At 44.8% G+C, this 21794-nt stretch overlaps 1 protein-coding gene across 1 annotated transcript in view; it reads right to left on the reverse strand.

Moving 5' to 3' along the window:
• Positions 1–4548: 4548 nt before the first annotated feature.
• The window catches only part of STK24 (serine/threonine kinase 24), a 107267-nt gene continuing 90021 nt past the window's right edge, over positions 4549–21794 (reverse strand). The window contains exons 7-11 of the mRNA XM_075852414.1: positions 21161–21303; positions 19703–19826; positions 8947–9015; positions 8183–8319; positions 4549–5212 (exon numbers count right to left, since the gene is read on the reverse strand). Coding sequence (XP_075708529.1) covers positions 5176–5212; positions 8183–8319; positions 8947–9015; positions 19703–19826; positions 21161–21303 — 510 coding nt within the window. The 3' untranslated portion in view covers positions 4549–5175. The remainder of the gene's footprint in view (positions 5213–8182; positions 8320–8946; positions 9016–19702; positions 19827–21160; positions 21304–21794) is intronic.

The following is a 21794-nucleotide window of genomic DNA, read 5'->3' on the forward strand; positions in this document are numbered from 1 at the left end:
GTGATATGTATGTTTGATTCTGATATCATTGATGACATTATGTATTCTATTCTGTGGAGTTTAAATATATATCCATTTATGAATTTATAGTGCCTCAGGAAGTTCATGGTAATGACCGAAACGTCGCACTGATACGGTCTACAAATAAATTATCTATTTTGAAAAATTACCGTCATCTGGTGTGCATAGTACTTGCGTTCTATTGATCGGGTTGGGCCCCTACGTATGCACCCACGTCAAAACCTAGTGTTTTCTGAACCTTGCTACACTGTATATGAAACAGTCTCTCTGTCTAATATACAGAAAGTTGATTGAGATTGTCTAATGTACAGAGCGAGAGAGAGAGACTGTTTGATAAAACACAGAGGAGAGAGACAGAATCTCACATTCAAACTACAAGTATCCTGGGTGTGAGGTCTTAGGCCCCATGTCCACTTCAGTTTTTTCCTTCAGGGTGCTAGCCGTTTTTCTGACGGCTAGCACACTGACCCATTCATTTCAATGGGGCCATGCACACTTCCGTTTTTTTGACTGTCCCGTTGCTCCGTTCCGATCCAAACTAGAGCATGTCCTACTTTGGTCCGGGATTCCGTGACCATGAGGCCCATGCAAGTCAATGGGGCCGTCAAAAAAAACTGAAGGCACACGGAAGGCGTCCGTGTGTGACGGAGCCGTTGCCTAGCAACGGCCGGGCGGGCAGAAGTACATTACAGATATATTCCACTAATCGGCAGCCACTTGTCTCTATCAATCACTGATAGAGAAAAGAGGCTGCTGATTAAAAATAAAATAAAAAGCAGTTCATACGTACCCGGTCGTTGTCTTGGTGACGAGTCCCTCTTCTTCCTCCAGTCCGACCTTCCTGTATGACGCGGCAGCCTGTGATTGGCTGCAGAGGCCGCTGCAGCCTGTGATTGGCTGCAGAGGCGGTCACGTGGGATGAAGCGTCATCCCTGGAGGCCGGCCTTCTGACGTCATCCTGACGTGCGTGATCGCCACTACAGCCTGTGATTGGCTACAGCGGCGACATGGATGAAACGTCATCGCTGGAGGCCGGACAAGAGGAAAGTAAGTGACATTTTATTTTTTATTTTTTTTATTACATTAAAATTTTATTTTCCGTGCGCCAAGCATGGTACTGTCCAGGGTGCTGAAAGAGTTACGGCCGATCAGTGCAGCCCATTAACTCAGCACCCTGGACAGTACCATGCTCGGCCCATGGAAACATGGAGTGCACATGGCCGCTAAAACGGGCACACGGATCCGTCAAAAACGGCCGTGAAAACTGTCGTTGAAGTGTGCACGAGGCCTTACTCTCTGCCCTAAAATTTTACCTGGCTGCAGTGTCTCCTACCTGAGTCTCTCCTCAGAGCCTACGGAACCCTGAGTATGTGTGCGCGCGTGCCTGTGTCTCTCATCCTCTCCTCACGACATGGAGGGTAAGGCCAGGCAGTAACGGGTGTGCTGCATGCTGAGGTGGCCTGACTGTGGAGGAGGGTGTAGAAGTGTGGCTGCAGGAGAAGATGATACTGGACAGGCTGGGGGTTCGAAGGATGCATGATTTTGATTTTACTTTTCTGATCAGAACCCTACTTCACTGAAACGGCTGTTTAATTCATTAGGCCTGCCTTTGTGTGCACACAAAACTCCACATACAAGATCTACCACCTACCTGTTTGCATAGAGGCAGTTAAAAAGGGCTGGTCAGCTCTCCTGACATACCTGTTTTAGTAAATACTTGTGTTCCCCATAAAATATATATATTTTTAACTTTCTTAGAACGTTGTAATAACAACTGGGCGTTAGCGTTTCCCTTGTCAATAGAGCATCTCTGCACAGTCTTGACACTGTCCAATCATTGTTATTTTATGGGGAATTCAAGTATTTACTAAAAGGAACTCTGTTCACATTTGTGTCGAGCCTCCGTTGGGGCTTTAACTCCTTAACGCCGAAGGACGGATATATCCGTCCTCAGCAGCTGCTAGTTCGCGCAGGAGGACGGATATATCCGTCCTGTGATCGCGCGGGTACTGACACTGTACCCACGCGATCAGCGGCAGGAGCACGGCTGTTATACACAGCCTGGCTCCTGCTGCAACTGCCGGAATCGAAGCGCGCGCCGATTCCGGCAGTTTAACCCATTAAATGCCGCTGTCAATAGTGACAGCGGCATTTAATGTGTTTGACAGAGGGGGGAGCTCCCTCTGTCACCCGATCGGCGCCCCCGCAAACAAATCGCGGGTCGCCGTCGGGTTTCCATGACAGCCGGGGGTCTAACAAAGACCCCCAGGTCTGTCTTCAGCATCTGCCTGTTAGGCGATGCCAGAGGCATGACCTAACAGATTGCCTGTCAGTTTTACACTGACAGGCAATAATGCTTTGGTATACGAAGTATACCAAAGCATTATATATGCGATCGGCACATCGCATAGTGAGGTCCCCTGGTGGGACTAAAAAAAAAAATGTAAAACAGTTAAATAAAGTTTGTGAAAAAAAATAAAATAAAAATTACAGTCAAAGTCAAATAAAACTACTTTTTGGGCCCAAAAAGTGGTTTTATTTAGTAAAACGGTCAAAACAAATCACACATACACATATATGGTATCCCCGCGATCGTAACATCTTGACCAATAAAATGAACATATTAATTAAACCGCCGGATGAACGGCGTCCAAAGAAAACGCAAAAAACAACGTCAAAATTCTCTCTTTTCTCCCATTCCCCCCATAAAAAATAAAATAAAAGTTCATCTATAAGTCCTATGTACCCCAAAATAGTACTAATGAAAACTACACATTGTCCCGCAAAAATCAAGCCCACATACGACCACATCGACGGAAAAATAAAAACGTTACGTCTCTTGGAATGCGGCGATGCAAAAACAAGTAATTTTTTTCTAAAAGGCTTTTTATTGTGCAAACGTAGAAAAAACATATAAAACCTTTACATATTTGGTATCCCCGTAATCGTGCCGACCCATAGAATAAAGTTAACATGTTATTTACGCTGCATAGTAAACGGTGTAAATTTATAACGTGAAAATTAATGCTGGAATAGCTGCTTATTTTCAATTCTCTCCTAAAATAAAGTTAATAAAGGTTAATCAATATGTTATAAGTATCTAAAAATGGTACAATTACAAAATACAACTCGTCCCGCAAAAAACAAGCCCTTATACGGCTATGTTGACCGAATAAAAAAAGAGTTACGACTCTTGGAATGCGACCGTGAAAAAACAAAAAATAATCCTTGGTCATTAACGTGCAAAATGGCCCGGTCATTAAGGGGTTAATCGGCCATCCTGCTGTTGAGGTTCTGCTATTTTTGACAGCAAGAATAGCACTGCATACTGTTCAGTTCTTGTCAAAAATAGCAGAACCCCCGACAGACCCCATTAAAGTCAATGAGATCTGTCTGTCTGTTTGGATCCATTGGAAAACAGATCATTCACTGAGTCATGGCTTCTGCTATGGATGAAGCCCTGACACTAGTGAACTGAGCATTTGGAAATATGGAACTTAAGTAATACTTCTGCTGGTCTAATTAGAATGGTTTGTGCCTGGATTTCCTTCATATTTAGGCCTTATTCACACGAACATGTCCGTTTTGCGTGTGCAAAAGTTCAGTGTGGCATCTGTATATGGTGCGTGGCTGTGTGATTTTCACGCAGACGGCATCATTATGACACTCCCTTTTTATGTGACGAGACAGTAAAGGAGCGGATTTTGTTTCCCTTCTCCGCTTTACCAATTGTAGCGCGAATCACACGCGTCACCCGGAAGTGCTTCCGTGTGCCGTGCGCGATTTGTACGCACCCATTGACTTCAATGGGTGCGTGCTGCGCGAAACATGGGCAAGTATAGGACATGTTGTGAGTTTTACGCAGCGCACATACGCTGCGTGAAAATCACTGACAGTCTGAACGGCCCCATTCACTAACATAGGTCCGTGCGACATGCGTGAAAATCACGCGCGTATCACGGATGTATAACAAGTTTGTGTGAATAAGGCCTTATTGTAGTAAAGGTAGCAATGGATACAAGCAGAGGGAAGAAGGAAATCCTGTTCCCAAAATAATAACGCCTTCCCTATGTTGACCTCTGTCCCTGTAGAACACAAATAGGGTCAGTTCACGCAAAGTTTTTTGATGCAAAAACCACGTCAGAATCTGCGAAAAAAAACTGTTTAGATCTCCCCACATTGATTTCAGCAGGCGGCAGGGGTGGTTTTTCCCCCACAGGTGGCTTTTGGTCACTCGCGGTAAAAAGGTGGCATGCTATTTCTTTGAGTGGCTTCCACCTCTGAAATTAATGGGAGGCAGGAAAAAAAATCTGTGGCGCTTAAGTGTTTTTTGCCCTCGGTCCTTGCATTAAAAAAGTTCAAATTCTGCCTCAAAATTCCTGAAGGAATTCTGAGGCAGATTTTTTTTTGCCTGCAAAAAACAGTGCGAACTAGGCCATAGACTCATCTAAGCGAGTCCTAAGGAGTGGAGCGTTGAAGTATCTCCTGATAAGTAATATAAATAAATAAAGCAACCACACAGAGACGTTGTGACGAGTACCCATCTTTAGTCTTTTTATAACAAATGTACATTCAAAGCTTCAGCAAACGTTAGCAATACTGTATTTTTTACATTGCAAAATCTGTAGAGAAATACATTGGCTTCCTGTAGCATTTATCTCAAAGTAACAGAAGTAGAAAACCGCTTCTCCTGCCATGTGGTTTTACTATATACAGGTAACATTAGGGGAAAATGTAAGCACAGTCTTTTAAATAAGTCATCCAGTAACATTATGTACAGAAGCGCTCTCCTGCAGACACACATGGGAGGCTCTGGGCACGCTCGAGGAAGGTCTGTAAAAATGAGGCTATATACATACATCTGTGTACACAAAACCTCAGTGCAGCGTTTATACCACCCCCCAGAGGAGCTGCCGGCTTAGAGCGAGATACCTGAGTATTCAAATCTTTTCATTCGCTTTATCACAGTACTTCTTAACATTTATCATGTTTGCACTAGGTGCGCAAAAAATAAAATCCTAAAAACGATCGCTTTTAGTGAGTGTCCAGTGGAATCACTGATCATTAAAGCTACATCCACATTCTGACTCTACAGTCTCTCTCCATCTCGATTTCTTCTGTAAAGTTTGTCCGCCTTATACTGAAAATAAAACTTCATTGTGTTGAAGGTTCTGCTCCATTGACAGAGTATCTAGAAGAGAGAATGGTAACAAGTCCGTGTGAAATTAAGGTGTTGTGTAAAATGCCATGTAATTTCATACGCTGCATATATAATAAGGTTATATCATTCTGACGTGAACTAGGCATTCCTATTGAGATTCTTCAAAATCAGTTTATAAAGTGTCATACGAATAGACAATAGGGTGGCGGGACACTTTATTAACTATTCTATAGAATATCTAGCATTTTATATTTATTTGGCAAAATATAATAGACAACAGAGGGAGCACTTCATGAATGAATTTCAGGGGGGGGGGGACATGTTAAAAAAAACCTGGGGTGCTTCTTTAATATTTCTGCCTATTTAGTGAAGCATAGGCTATTATTAAAACAATGTAGAAGCTCTTGTGTCTTCCTTACCGCAGTCTCCTGTGCAGCACTGCAGCCCGTATTTCCCAATATGCCTCTGGCTCTTCAGTGGGGCTGGAGTCTCATTACACTGCACTTTGCTCTGAGTTCTTTCTAAACCTGTGCATACACATTAGATGCATGTCGGCCGAACCCGCCATACATCTAATGTGTATAGTGGCATTCCACCACCACCACCAATGGCAGATGTTGGGCATGTTGCATTTCCACATGCGTGAACCTTTTGTTCTTTAGCAGATAAGCCGCTGCCAGGAGTCTGTGTTTTCAATAGGGAGAAAGCCGCTGCCAAACGCTTGGCCGAGCAGAGCATTTGCATATGGGGGATTAGCTCTCGGCTGAACAAATGTTTCAGGCTTGTCATACACTTTAGACAGCTAAGTTCAGCAAGTGATAGAGCCTATTGGCACAGAACAATTGCCTTTTAATAATAAAACTCCACTGACTCACACTGCAGAGTTTACAGTGGGTTCTATGCTGCTCTCCCCTGCCTCCTGCTTGTGATAGGATTCTTCCTGTCAGCTCTTGCTGGCAAGGAGCAGGGGAGAGCAATGTGAAGCTGCATCTCATAGGAATCTTTTGGAGACAGGTAGTGTGAGTCAATGAGTTTTATAACTGCAGCTAATAATTGTAGGGACAAAACTATTATATCACTGCACTCCTGCTCCCTCAGATAGGGGCAAAATCTGTTCTGTAGCACTCTATGCATGGAGAACATACAGAGGAACAAGGAAAGTGGATCTTGGTGGGGAGAGGAGGCGAGAGCTTGCAATGGCGATTTGATCGATGCTGATGCAATGAAGTCCTCCTCACGGAAGGCTGACTTCCGGTTTACACCGGAATGCGAGCTCTGGCCTGGTGGTCCGAGTAACACATGACACAGCTGCACATAATAAACTAGTTCAAAATGGATGGATGCAACTGAGCTGTGAAGAAAAATTACACCGCTAGAATATTGCTGATGCTAATACCAAAAAAAAAAAAATCCTTTGCTGGAGTGCTACTATAACCAGTTATTCTATAGAGTGTCTAGCAGTTTTACACGTTGAATAAAACAAACTCAGTAATCTACAGCATGCCTAGGAAATGTGTACAGACGGATTTTACACATGGTCTAGAAGTTTTAGGCCTCCTGCACACAGGATGGAGATTCCACACCGTTTATTCAAGATAAATTGACGTGTTGCAGATTAATTTCCGCACGTGATTTGGGCTGATTTTCTCTGCAGCGTGTAGATGGAGATTCGTTCAAATGTCATCCACTTTATTGCTACTGTAATACGCTGCAGAATTTACGCACCTAAATTTCAGATGTAAATTCTGCAGTATTTCCATCTCGTGCGCAGGAGTCCTTAGGCGTTCTACAGATTACCTAGGCATTCTGTACAAAGTCTTCATTTCACACATTGACGGTAACATACACTGAAAACAAAAAGTCAGATTTAGGCCTTATTCACATGAACATGTCCGTTTTGCGCACGTAAAAAAACGCAGAATTTTTCTTGCATTGCAGTTCTGTGCGACATCCGTGTACAGTGCGTGTCTGCGTTTTTTACATGCGTATGTCACACGTTGTTTACGTCAGCAAAATAAACTGCTGCGTGAAAAACGCATGGCACATGGATGTGCAGCCGTGTGCTATACGTGATTTTCACGCACAAGTATAGGACATGCAGTGAGTTTCCCGCAGCGAACAGACGCTGCGTGAAAAACACTGTCTGAATGACCCCATTGAATTGCATAGGTCCGTGTGACGTCCGGTTTAACACACGTAACACGGATGTGAAATACGCTCGTGTGCATGAGGCCTTAGAGTACATCCACACGGCTCAGATTTGCTGTGTGAAATGCTGCAGAAAATCCGACCCAGAATCCGTAGAGAAAAACCTGTAATGTACTGTACTCTGCCACATGTAAACGTGGCCTAAAATTAGCCATACGATAAATGTGGTCAATCCTTGTTTGCCTAAACTTGTCATTAACATGGGGGTTTGGCTTGACAAACTAGGGTTACACGGTGACTTTGGCCCAAGATCACTGCGTTGCGACCTGCAGGTTTCCGCAACATGACAGTTGCAAAAAATCTAAACTTGAGCGTTGGATCACGGCCATATTCTGATCTCAGGCTTGTATAGCTAAGCCTGTGCTCACTTAAAATATCCACATTTCCCAATTTAATATTGTGTTAAAGAGACGGTCACCTCTAGAAATCCCTCCTAACTCCTAACAGTAATGAGAAAACAGCTTAAAATACTATTTTCCCCGCTGCAAGCTGCCCACAAACGGGCCGTGAGCTGCTTGCTAACGCATAAAGAGAACTCCTAAGCTCGGTGATATAATGCAGTGGACTCCTAGGACTCATCATCCGCATGCAGCACGCGGGCCTACAGCGGGGGAATGCAAGTGAGTACAAAGATAAAACGTACCGATTCTGAATCAGCGTCTTTTCAGCTATTAAGTGATTGTCACCTCCAAAAACACTCCTAAACGGTAATAGAGTCTCTATAATGGTAATTTAAGCATTTGTGTTAATTTTCTATCTTTCCTGTACAAATAGATTATATAGGGGCATTACCTTTGAAGTCGCATAAGAAGCTGTGATACCATTGAGTCAGAGATGCCTGGACAGTCCTCCTCGGCTAAGTAAATTGCCTCTCGCAGTTCCTCTATGGATCCTACATTGCCACCACTGGCTTGACTTCTCTCTTTCAACTGACAAAAATGTGTTATAGTTATTGTTAATCTACAGCAGTTCCCCTTAAACAATTTCAGCACTGTGGGTTGAAATCTATATTTAATCTGTATGACAACTTTTCAGGTAATAGGGCCATACAAAAAGTGAAAAAGGATTGCGTCCTTACGTTCCCATGCACATGGCCATATTATGAATCTAATTTGTGTGCCACCCATAGAAACCTTTGAACCTATACTGTATTAGTAAGTTATTTTTCCATTTCAGCAGGCCCCCTTCTAACAGGGCCACCTATAGGCACCGGGCTACAAGAAAGATCCAGCCCAGATTATTTTTTTCACTGGAATCGGAAGATAATTTTAAAGCATTTATAGAATAGTATTGCATATAAAGGACGATGTAAAATATGTAACATGCTGGCTTGCAACATGAGAATTTGCGTTGTGAATTCCGTTTTGCGGTTCCGTCATAGGAGCAGAAAAACGTAATTCAAGCGGTCATGTATCCATCACAAGAAGGACACCATTGGCACCCAGCGGACTCCATTGACCTATAAAAGGTTTTGTCGGGTTCCGTCATGGTGTTCTTCATTTTGCCACAAAGATTTGAGCTGTACGCTGTTAAGTTAAACTAAACCTGCTACATACCTCAGCAAATAACGGTGACATTATTGTTGACAAGCACTGAGATAAAGGTCTTTTTTGGATGTCTTTAGCCTTGAAGATGAAACAACAAAAAAAATAATGGTGAGGTCAGTGTACGTAATGTTTCAAGTTTTCATTTTTTCGTGATTTATTGTGAAGCACTGGTTTGGAGCCATGTAAGGGTACGTGCACACGACCTATTTTCAGACGTAATTCAGGCGTTTTACGCCTTGAATTACGCCTGAAAAGACGGCTCCAATACGCCGGCAAACGTCTGCCCATTGCTTGCACGATGTTCTGTTCAGACGAGGTGTAATTTCAAGCGTTGCTGTCAAAAGACGGCACGTAAAACAACAGCCTCGTCAAAGAAGTGCAGGACACTTCTTGGGACGTTTTTGGAGCCGTTTTTCATTGACTCCAATGAAGAACAGCTCCAATTACGTCCGTAAAAGACGCCGCAAAAAACGCGAGTACATGCAATTACATCTGAAATGGAGGAGCTGTTTTCTCCTGAAAACAGCGCCGTAATTTCAAACGTATTTTGTGTTGTCGTGTGACCATACCCTTATAGTATATTAGGGAACTGCATAAGTAGCAATTGCCCAATATAATGTTATGATCAGATAAGAACTTGCACGGCTGCAGGACAGTGTTTAATTACATTATATTACAAAAAACGAAACTGCAATTTCCTATTATAATTTTTTACAATGCCACTAAACTGGAGCTTCACTACCATAATTCTGGTTTAGCAATATTAAAGGTAGAGTTCACAGGAAGATGGTAACTTGCTTTTAGCTTTGTGGGAATATAACATGATAAAAATGTGTGACATATAAAATGCTACATATAAGCGGAGATGATTTTCTTCTTGTTCTCCTCCAAGGTGAAGTGTTCACCCCACCTCATGGGGCGGTACAACCCTACTGTAAGGGCTTATTCAGACGAACGTATAATAGGTCCGTGCAACACGCGTGATTTTCACACGCCTCGCACGGACCTATTTTAGTCTATGGGGCCGTGCAGACAGTCAGTGAGTTTCATGCAGCGTGAGTCCGCTGCGTAAAACTCACGACATGTCCTATATTTCTGCATTTTTCGCGCATCACGCACCCATTGAAGTCAATGGGTGCGTGAAAATCACGCGCACCACACGGAAGCACTTCCGTGTAACCCACGTGATTCGCGCAACAGCAGTAAAAACTATGAATGTAAACAGAAAAGCACCACATGCTTTTCTGTTTACAAACATACAAACAGAGTGTCATAATGATGGCGGCTGCGCGAAAATCACCCAGCCACGCATCATACGCTGCTGACACACGGAGCTGTTAAGTGCCTTTTGCGAGAGAAAAATGCACACGCTCGTGTAAATCCGTCCTAAGACAGTAAAAACGAAATTATGTTACATAATGTTAAATATGTTTGTAAAAAAAAAAAAACTCTCATTAAATCTTCATAAGATAGTTTTTCAAAAAGAACTTAAAGGGGTTCTGACATTTATGACATATCCTGTGGATATGTCATATATATCCCTGATGGGACAACCCATCATAGATATTTATGACATATCCACAGCATATGTCATAAATGTCAGATAGATGTGGGTCTCACCTCTGCACCTGCACCTATCTCTAGAACAGGGCCCCTTAAACCACATTCTACCGCTCCGTGTTGTGGCTGAAGCATGTGATTTCCGACCATGAATTACGGACGCGGCTTCCATAACTGCCATTCACTACTATGGGAGGTACGGAAACAGCATAGCTCAGCGAGCTAGGTAGTTTCCGTAACACATGGTCGGAAATCACACGCTTCAGCCACAACACGGAACAGTAGAACGGGATTTAGCGGGCCCCTTTCTTAGAGCTAGGTGCAGGTCCCAGAGGTGGGACCCACATCTATCTGACATTTATGACATATCCTGTGGCTATCCATAAATAAAATATTTGAAGCAGCACAAATCCCGATATCAGGAGCAGTGTCACGCTGTAAAATCAGACAAACCCAGTCTGACGTAATGTAATCCTCAGAAAAAGCATGGTTGAACAGCAGCACACGTCTCCCAAATTTCAATCAATATGTTCTTTTATTGGTCAAACATCCAGTAAAAAATGGCAACGTTTCGACCCGTGACAAGTGGAGGGTCTTTCTCAAGCCTAACAATGTGTCTAACAGTGTCAGTTTAAATAGGGAAGTATACAACATCACATGGTGCAGGTAATCCAATCAAGACATCAGCACATAATAGAGAGACTCACACAGGTGTACAATTAGGCTAGATTCACACGAGCACATTACGTCCGTAATGGACGGAACATATTTTGGCCACTAATCCCGGACCAAACACACTGCAGGGAGCTGGGCCCCTAGCATCATACTTATGTACGACGCTAGGAGTCCCTGCCTCGCTGCCGGACAACTGTCCCGTACTGAAAACATGTTTTCAGTACAGGACAGTAGTTCAGGGACTCCTAGCATCGTACATAACTATGTTGCTAGGAGCCCGTCTCCCTGCAGTATGTCCGGTCCAGGATTAGTGGCCGAAATACGTTCCGTCCATTACGGACGTAATGTGCTCGTGTGAATCCAGCCTTACATGCATGGCCTTGTTCTCATATAAAAGTGTTCATAGTGCATCTCATATAAAAGTGTTTATAGTGTATCACATTAAACATTTTACTAAATGACAATCAATTATATATAGCATGGGGGGCGTGGCCTAGCGGTGAATGTGAGAGGACGTGTGTGACCGGAGCTCCTGCTGTATCCATCCTGTAAGGCATATATATCCCGCAGAATTTGGGGGAAAACTGTTTCCACGGTGACTTACCGGAGTCTAGAGGTGGAGGTGCACGAGTGCCCGTTCATAATGACGAGCTCGAAGAAGCAGAAGTCGCCGCCAGCGAGTCCCGGGTCCCGCTCTCAAGATGGCGCCGGCGAGACGGAGGGCTGCACTAGGGGCCTCAGGCAGGAAGCAGCAGAGAAGCTGGAGAGGTTCGCCCGCACGCCGAGAGCAGGAGGTGCGGCAGCACAGCAGAGAAAGTCGGCTGGAGATCAGGCTACAGGAGGCTCATCTTATGGATCCAGGTACTCTCCTTTGGCAGGGGACATGAGAAGTGAGGATGAGGAGGAGGAGGAGGAGATGTGCGGTGCCATGCAGGATCAGCCAGGTGCTGGAGGGAAAAGTGGAGCAAGGAAGGGGGAACCCTCATTAAAGGACATTTTGGCTGCGGTGAAGCAAAATTCTATGGTCCTTACTGCCTTATCATGCCAGATGGGTGGATTAAAGGAGGACATTTTGTTGCTCAGGAATGATTTACAGAAAGTAGCGGAACGCACCACTGCTGTGGAGGGGAGAGTGTCAGACATGGAGGATGCGATTCCTAACATAAGGCAGGATGTACAAGCACACTCTCAGGCAGTGGCCGCATTGCAGGCAAAGACAGATGACATGGAGAATCGGCTGAGACGGAACAACGTTCGACTTGTGAGGGTTCCGGAAAGAGTGGAGGGAACGAATCTGGATGATTTCTTTGAAAAATGGCTGATCGACACATTTGGTAGAGAGGAATTGACCCCTCTGTTTGCTGTGGAGAGAGCACACAGAGTGCCGACAAGACCCGGCCCTCCGGGGAGGCCGCCGAGACCCGTCCTGATAAAGATACTACACTATAAAGATAGAGATAACATCCTGAGGAAAGCTAGAGAACGTCAAGACATCTCCTTTAATGGGGTGAAAGTGTCCTTCTTCCCAGATTTCTCTTTGGAAGTACAACGGAAAAGATCGCAGTTTATGGATATAAAGAGACGCCTAAGGGCGCTACAAGTGCAATATTCTATGATGTATCCTGCCCGCCTGAGAATAGTGGCTCTGGGCACGACTTCCTTTTTTGAGACACCGAGAGAAGCGGTTAGATGGTTGGACAGTCATGAAAGTCAATTGAGACCTGCGGAGGCAGAGAGAAGGCGTTGATCTGGAGGGAACCGGCTGAGAAGAAGAGGCCGGAGATGCGGGATTGAACCAGGTGTCGTAAACCATTGCAAGAACTGGCATTAAGGGTTCCTGGCTATGCTTGGACTCCTGATTGAACCCCTGGGGGCCTTTGAGGGCCTGGCTGCGGTGCACACTGAAGACAGGGAGTGGAGGAATTTGTCTATGGACATTGAGGGGTACTGATATGTTGAAGGGATGGTTGTTTATTTGCAAAAAAGCAGCGGGAGGAATGGTCAGTTAAGCGGGAAGGGTGAATTGCAAGTTATGGTATTGCTGAATGTACGGTGGGCGGAGTTGACCTGCCAATGCTTGTTGTTATGGGTTATGGCAGATGATATCTGTCGCCCCAACCCTTGGAAAGGGGTAGGTTTACGGGGGATGTTACAGGGAGGGGGAAGGGAGGGGAAGGAGAAAAGGTTGACCCAGCCGGTCGGATATTTAAAAGTACGAATACAGGGTAGGATGTATTGGGATATGTTGAGGGATGACGGGATCACTTAACTGTTTGTCCTGGAATGACCGGGGCTTGCGGGACTCCAGAAAACTGCAGGCGGTATTTGAATTTATCAAGAAACAGGAGTCACGGGTGATAGGACTACAGGAGACGCATATGACTAGGGATTCGGTCTCCATGATGCATAGGGCCTGGGTAGGCCATAGTTTTCATTCCTATCACACTACATATTCAAGGGGGGTGAGTCTTCTCATACATAGGGCGGTGCCATTTATATGTCATGACTCCTTCCAGGATGGGGAGGGGCAGTATGTCTGGGTACACTGTACGATGTATCACTGGAATTGTGTGTTGGTGGTGTTGTATGTTCCCCCTCCCTTTTCAAGTGGGTATCTCAAGAAAGTGGTGGAAGAATTGGCTAGATTCCCGGAGGTGCCGGTACTGGTGATGGGAGATTTTAACGCGGTACCGAATACCAATATGGATAAATTTGGCACGACAGGGGGGTGGGAATAACAGCGTTTGGTCATCTTGTTGTTGAAATGGGCTGACGGGACATATGGAGGGATAAGCATCCAAATAGGTGTCAGTACTCTTGTGCGTCTTCCACGTATCAGTCTCTATCCAGGATAGACTTAATTTTGTGCTCGAATGCAGCGGTACCCTTCGTGGATCAGATAGAATAACTACAAAGAGCCCTATCGGATCATTCTCCCTTGTTAATGAAGGTGGTGACGGAGGGGAGGGCAGGGCGGGGGCAAGTGGGCTGGAAGCTCAATGCATTCTGGCTGAAGTTGATAGATAATAAACAAATTCTAGACCTCATAAAGGAGTATTTTCAGTTTAACTCGGGTACTGTACCGCAAGAGATACTGTGGGAAGCGATGAAGGCGTGGCTGAGAGGGGTGTTCATCCAGCACATTTTGGCAGTAAAAACCAGGTCTAGACAATTAGGGGAAGCGCTGTTGGAAAGGGTAACGGAGACAGAAAGGTTACATATTGCGGATAACACACCAGACACTTTGAAGCATTGGGTGGAGGCACAGAGGTTATTAAAACAGCATCAGTTGGAGAGGGCGGATAACAAACGGATGTTTTTGAAACGTCAATATTATGAGGAGGGGGAGACCACAGGACGGTTGCTGGCAAGGATGGCGCAGGCTCAGAGGGAGAATAATTATATACATACTATTAGGGGGGAGGGGGGAAAGCCGGAAACTGATACGGGGCAGATATTGAAAGTATTTCAGCAATTTTACTCCGATTTATATGCCTCTAGAGCAGAGCACACACCCCAACAGTTGGAAGAGTATATAGGGGAGATTGACCTTCCCAGGTTGGGAGGGGAGGAGAGAAGGACATTGGAGGAACCTATATCTCTGGAGGAGCTCCAGGCAGCCATAGGGATACTCGCCAGTGAAAAGGCTCCGGGACCGGATGGTCTTCCGGTAGAGGTTTTTAAAGAATATGGGGAGGAACTCACACCTCATTTACTGGCCACTCTTCTGGATAGTTTTGAGTGGGGGCGGCTCCCGGAATCAATGTATGAAGCAACTATAGTGGTTCTGCCTAAAGAGGGTAAAGATCCCCAGCTCCCGGGCTCCTACAGACCAGTTTCACTATTGACGGCAGATATTAAAATCATAGCAAAGCTCTTGGCGCTTCGACTGGCTAGGGTAGTGGCTGGGGTGGTACATGGGGACCAGGCCGGATTTATGCCATCCAAATCGACGGCGGTGAACCTGAGACGGTTGTTCTTGAATTTGCAAGTTCTTCCAGATAATCATGGGGGGAGAGCCATTCTTTCTTTAGATGCGGCTAAAGCGTTTGATTGCGTGGAATGGGGATATTTGTGGTCAGTTCTGGGAAAAATGGGATTTGGGCCTAATTTCATAAAATGGGTAAGGTTGTTATACGTAGCCCCGACGGCCAAAATTAGGTTGAATGGGGCCCTCTCTGATCGGTTTGCGCTGGCGTGGGGAACACGTCAGGGATGTCCCTTGTCTCCGTTGTTGTTCGCGTTGGCGGTGGAACCATTGGCGTGTGCAGTAAGACAACACGAGCATATACAAGGGTTGAGATATGGGGGGGTGGAGGAACAAATCGCATTATACGCGGATGATATGCTGTTGTTCATGGCGGATACCGAGCGCACACTACCGTTAGTTATGGCCCTGATTAAGCGTTTTGGGAAATATTCGGGATTGCTCATTAATTGGTCGAAATCGGCTCTTATGTTTATGGATCCGGGGGCTATCCAGACTGGGGAGGAGGAGGTGGAGATACCGGTGGTCACGGAGTTTAAATATCTGGGGGTCAGGGTGACGGCGAAAGCACAGGATTATATGTCCCTTAATGTGATGCCACTGTTGACAACGATAAAGGCCAAAGTAGAGGCTTGGAATAAGCTACCGCTATCGGCTCTGGGTAGGACGAATTTGATTAAAATGATCCTTATGCCTCAAGTGCTGTTCGTCTTACATAATTCCCCGGTATGGATCCCCAAATATTGGTTTAGGAGGTTGCATAACCTTTTCAGAGACTTAGTATGGAAAAAGGGGGTACCCAGGATTAAACTGGAGAAGCTTCAATTGCCTAAGGAGGAGGGGGGCCTAGCTTTGTCTAATGCTTGGGTGTATTATTTAGCTGCCCAATGTCAGCATTTCTGGGGGTGGGAGCAGGAGGAGACCTGGGGGTCCAGTGCGCGCATCCTATCGCATCTGGGGGGGGGGGGGGAGAATCCGCTGGCAGGACTGGAAGCACACAGCTATAGAAGACTGGCGAGTACTCGACCCACCCTGCTTCTCATACATAAGGTGTGGTGGCAGTGTAAGCAATTGTTGGATAGGAGAGTGTACTAAATATACCCCACTCTGGAGGAACACATATCTGGGGGAAATGGGCAAATTGGAAGGGATGCAGGGGTGGGAGCAGCGAGGTATAATACGATTGAGTCAGTTGTACGAGGGAGGCATACTCAAATCCTTTCAGCAGTTACGGGAGGGGTTTCAGTTGCATTCCCGCATGTTCTATCAGTACCTGCAGATTCGGCATGCTGTGCAGACACAAGCGGCCAGTGTAGACATGGCGATCCATGCCACCGGAGTGTTGGAACATATTGCAAAAGCAGTAACGTCAAAGGGATTAATTTCATTGGTTTATCGCAGGTTGCTGTCAGAACATCTGGGAGATCCTATGGCACCGGTCAAAGCTGCATGGGAAAGAGATGTGGGTCCTATTTCTACAGACCACTGGGAGGTGGTATTGGCGGCATCATGTACTCTGTCCATAAATGTTGCACAACGGAGATCTCAGTTATTTCTGATACATAGGGTGTATAGGACCCCCTGGGTTCTGAAACAAATGGGATTAAGGGCAGACGCCAGGTGTCCTAGGTGTCCGGAAGAAAAGGCAGACGTCCTTCATATGTTCTGGTCCTGCGGGAGATTGGGGGCCTTATGGACGGAAATTACAGAGTTAATGGGCCGAGTGTTTGAGGTACAGATTCCATTGGATCCAGTGGTAATACTGCTGGGGTATGTAGGGGATTTGGAAGGGGATAGGATGACATGGCTGGCAATTGCAAAAATACTATACCAAGTAAGGAAGGGAATAGCAAAGCACTGGCTGGATGGGGAGCCACCCTCGAAGCAAGAAATTATAGGGGCACTTAATTCTCAGGTTCTGATGGAATATAGGATATATTCCAAGAGGGGGTCCAAGACTAAATTTGAAAAACAATGGGCTAGGTGGATTGATCACTCTGGGTGTGCTTCCTCGGAACTTATGACGCTACGTGCGCTGGTCTCACTCTAAATGGTTCTGGGGTCCAAGGGAACACTAAGGGCGCGGGGGGCACGGGAGAAGGGAGGGACAAGTCACACATTCAGGAACAGAGCCACTGACGGTTGCGTACATGCGGGGAGTTGGAGGAGGATGGGGGAGGGAAATGGGAAGGAGAAAGAGATAGGATAAAGACGATTGTAACGGGAGGGCCGGCTGGGGGATACAGGGGGGAGTTGGGGGGAAGGGATTGTTTTGTTGGAAATAAATGCTTGGGTCTTTGGAGAGATGCTTTCACAATGTATGAGAATGTATAATGACCTGTATTGATGTGAAGTTTGTTGAATAAACTTGAACTGATTAAAAAAAATAAAATTATATATAGCATTAGAGAAAACAAGAGGAGAAAAAAGGCATAAAGCAAAAAACCCAAAGAGTGGATGGGCTCACCACACTGCAGCAGCTGTCAGCGTTCAGCTAGTGTAAGGGTATGTTCACACGGCCTATTTACGGACGTAATTCGGGCGTTTTTGCCCCGAATTACGTCCGAAAATAGCGCCTCAATAGCGCTGACAAACATCTGCCCATTGAAAGCAATGGGCAGACGTTTGTCTGTTCACATGAGGCGTAATTTATGCGCTGCTGTCAAAAGACGGCGCGTAAATAGACGCCCGCGTCAAAGAAGTGACCTGTCACTTCTTTGGCCGTAATTGGAGCCGTTATTCATTGACTCCAATGAATAGCAGCGCCAATTACGCCCGTAATTGACGCGGCGTTCAAGCGCCTGCACATGCCGTTACGGCTGATATTACGGGGATGTTTTCAGGCTGAAACATCCCCGTAATTTCAGCCGTAACGGACGCCCTCGTGTGAACATACCCTTACTGCGCCATGCCTGTGTAGTGTTTACTTCTGGATTAGTCAGATCGTATAGAGATGATCACTCCATATCATTTGTGATCCCATGTACTCTGCAGCACGATCAGTCCCTGGGGTGAGTAGGAGACTTGCATGATATGGAGTGATCATCTCTGTCTGTCAACTCCTTCCCTATCTCTATACGATCTGACTAATCCGGAAGTAAACACTACACAGGCATGCGCAGTAACACCAGCTGAACGCTGACAGCTGCTGCAGTGTGGTGAGCTCATCCACTCTTTGTGTTTTTTGCTTTATGCCTTTTTTCTCCTCTTGTTTTCTCTAATGATATATATATATATATATATATAATTGATTGTCATTTAGTAAAATGCTTTTTTATGATGCACTATGAACACTTTTATATGAGAACAATGCTCTGCATGTAATTGTACACCTGTGTGAGTTTCTCCATTATGTGCTGATGTCTTGATTTTTTTTTGTTAAACAGTTCGTATATAAATGATTACACATTGTTCTAACTAATTTTTTTAATTTTTTCACAAGTCAGGAAATATTATAAATTAGATTCTAATTTATAACATTTCCATGTGCTGGTCACTAGAGGGAGCAATTCCCAAAATTGCAGCATTGGCATGTGGTAAAGCAACCTCATTGCTTTATGCTGCAAAATTGGCAAAGACACACTCGCTCTAGTGTACTCACACAATCCCCCCTCCTTTATCCTGGCTAGTGCCAGGAGAAAGGAGGGGGTTGAATGTTCAAACCTCCTACACTGTGTGCCGCCATTTTTTGAGAAAATGTACAGTGTATGAGGATTAGATACAGTGGTAATCAGACAGTATAACACGAACATACATACACAAACATAACTTACCTACTCCTGCCGCCGCCGCCGCCGCTCCCTCCGCTCCTAGTCCTTGCGTCTGAACATATGGCCGGAAGCCACGACCGGAAGTAGTCATCTTACTGTCCGGCCGCGGCTTCCGTTCCACATGAAAATGGCGCCAGATGTCGCTCTGCCGAGGACCTTCCTTTTGGTCTGTGTGGGAGTGGCGCATGCGCCGTTCCCACACAGACGGCGTACGCTGCAATGAATAGAACGGCTACCGTTCGCATTCTCTATGGGGATGTATGTGCCGTATTACATCTCTGTATGTGTCGTTAATCGACACATACAGAGATGAAAAAAAAAATGGCAGCCCCCATAGAGAAGTAAAAGAAAGAAGAAAGTACAACACAAATAAATAAAATGTATTTTAATAACATACTAAAAGCAATAACATATAAAATAATTTTTTTCGGGACACGTTAGACACATTGTTAGGCTTGAGAAAGACCCTCACGTTGACATGAAATTGATGGCCTATCCTCAGAATATGCTTCCGGCAACCCCGCATGTGCTGCTTCCCTTTCTTTCCCATTTATGTCGGCAATTCACAGTGTAAGCTAGTAAAGGAAATGAAGGGGAAGCAGCGCCCTTCAAAACAGCTGATCGGCAGGCGTGCTGGGAGTCGGACCCCAACCGAAGAGATATTGACGGCCTATCCTGAGGATAAGCGATCAATTTCTTAGGACTGGAATTCCCCCGTAAAAAAATTCTAGTTTAAAAGTGACGGGTTTTAAAATACAGTAAAATAACAAACCTCATTTTCCTCTAACTCCACAATTTGTGCTGCTCCATTATCCATCTTCTTTAGATATGACTCTTCCACTGTAAAGTACCAGGGCCCTTTATCGTTTCCACCTGAAGCTTGTCCTTCATCTTCCCTTTAAAAAAAAAATTATTTACAGGATGTAGCAATAGAAATATCTGACAGTTTTTCATCTTCCATGTGTTACCTGCAGGATACAGGAACATTTCCAATCAATAATACATTTCACCATATGTACTGTACATAGATTTAAAGTGTAACTGTTGTTTAAGTTTCTTTCTCCATAAATCAATAGTACAAGCGAAGATAAGAAACTTTGATAAGTAGTGAGAGACATTTTTTCTATAATAAGATATATTACAGACTCCTCTCTTCCTCCCTACCTCCTGCACTGATCGTTCACTCTCAAGTCACTAGTAAAATCCATCTTCAGTGAGGCAGAGATGAGATGGATTGTCATTTCACTGAGGGATCAGGTTACAGCTGATGCCCATAGAAGTCTATGGAGAGTGGAGAGGCAGGAGCGAGAGAGAGAGAGAGAGAGAGAGACACAGACACACACACACTCACTGCTGTTTCTAGTAAGCGTTTTACTAGAATCCAGCTCTGAAAACCCTTACTAGGAAAGAGCAGTAGCAGCATAGAGGACATTAAACAGAGGATAAAGCAGTGTAGCAGAGAATGCAGGACTGGGGTGAGATAAAACACTTACAAAGAAGCTGCAGCAGTGTCTGTGTCTCCACAGCTACTCCCCCTCCATAGACTTCTATGTAAAACAGCTGTAACATGATATCTCAGTGAGCTGATAATCCATCTTCACCTCTGCCTCACTGAATACAGATTTTAGCAGTGAATTAAGAGTGAATGATCAGTACAGGAGGCAGGGGGGAGAAGGAGAAGTGCCTAATAAATGGAGAAAGAAGCATTTTTCTGTAATAAGATTTATTACGACGTTTCTTTTCTTCGCTTGTGCTTGATTTATGGGGGGGGGGGGGGATGAAATCATTGCACTTAGTTCTCACACTCAAAAGAAGGCTAAGGGTCTCTGCCCACTGCGTTTGCAGTACCTGGAAAAGCTGATGGCATATACGTTAAAACGTATTCATAGGCACCCATGCAACAGTCAGAGGCCAAACGTGTCACCTTTTGGCCTCTGGGCAATAAATGTCAGTATTCGACAAGAAAAATTTATGGAATAGCATAGTAGACTATGCTATTCAATTCAAATGTATCCAGTATAAAAAATAAGAAAAAAACCATGCCGCATACTTTTTTTGAATTTTATACTGGGACCCTATGGCCAATGTAACCCACTGTAAGTTGTCACATCCTCCGTCGAAGGTATACATTGGGAGATCCTCCCGACATATACCTCCACTGCACACTGCAAACACAGCGAGCACAGAGCCTAACTGACTTTTTGTAGATGAGTTATTTCTATTAACGTACCCCTCTGAATCAGAACTGGAAGCCTCATGGCCTTGTTCCAACTTCCATCGCTTGTACCTATCAATTAGATCTGTTAAATAGGATGTTTTTTTGGCATTTCGTACAATAAATTTGTGCTTGAGAAGTTCCTTTGCTGTAGGTCTCTGAAGAAAAAAAAAAGTTAATTAGGAATGAGAGTTTTTACATAATTTTAACACTTAATACATTTTTGGGTGGAAGAAACCCTTAATTGTGTGAGCTGACTAGAGTAAGGGGCCAGCACAACAATTGGAGCAGAGATTTTTTATTATTGTTATTTATCTTAATGCCAGTGGCAGAGTGCAACGTTTTGGTCCTAATGAGCTTCTTCAGGCACAGAGCCGTGCTGGGGACTGTTGCACGAGCGCTAGGCTTTGTAAAAGCGGCTGACCACTGGTAGAAAACCTACCAGAGGCACTGCATTAAGATAAATAACAATATAAAAAATTCTCCACTCCAATTGGTGTGCCGGATACTTTTTTCTTATTCATAATTGGTTTGGGCCCCTATCCGTACACCCCCCCCCCCCCTCCGAGCTGGTGCTATCTGAACCTCTACACATAGAGTAAGGGGCCTTTTAAACCGGGCAACATTTTACGATCAGTGAGAATTTGCT

This window comes from Rhinoderma darwinii, chromosome 2, assembly GCF_050947455.1.
Source record: "Rhinoderma darwinii isolate aRhiDar2 chromosome 2, aRhiDar2.hap1, whole genome shotgun sequence".
NCBI lineage: Eukaryota > Metazoa > Chordata > Amphibia > Anura > Rhinodermatidae > Rhinoderma > Rhinoderma darwinii.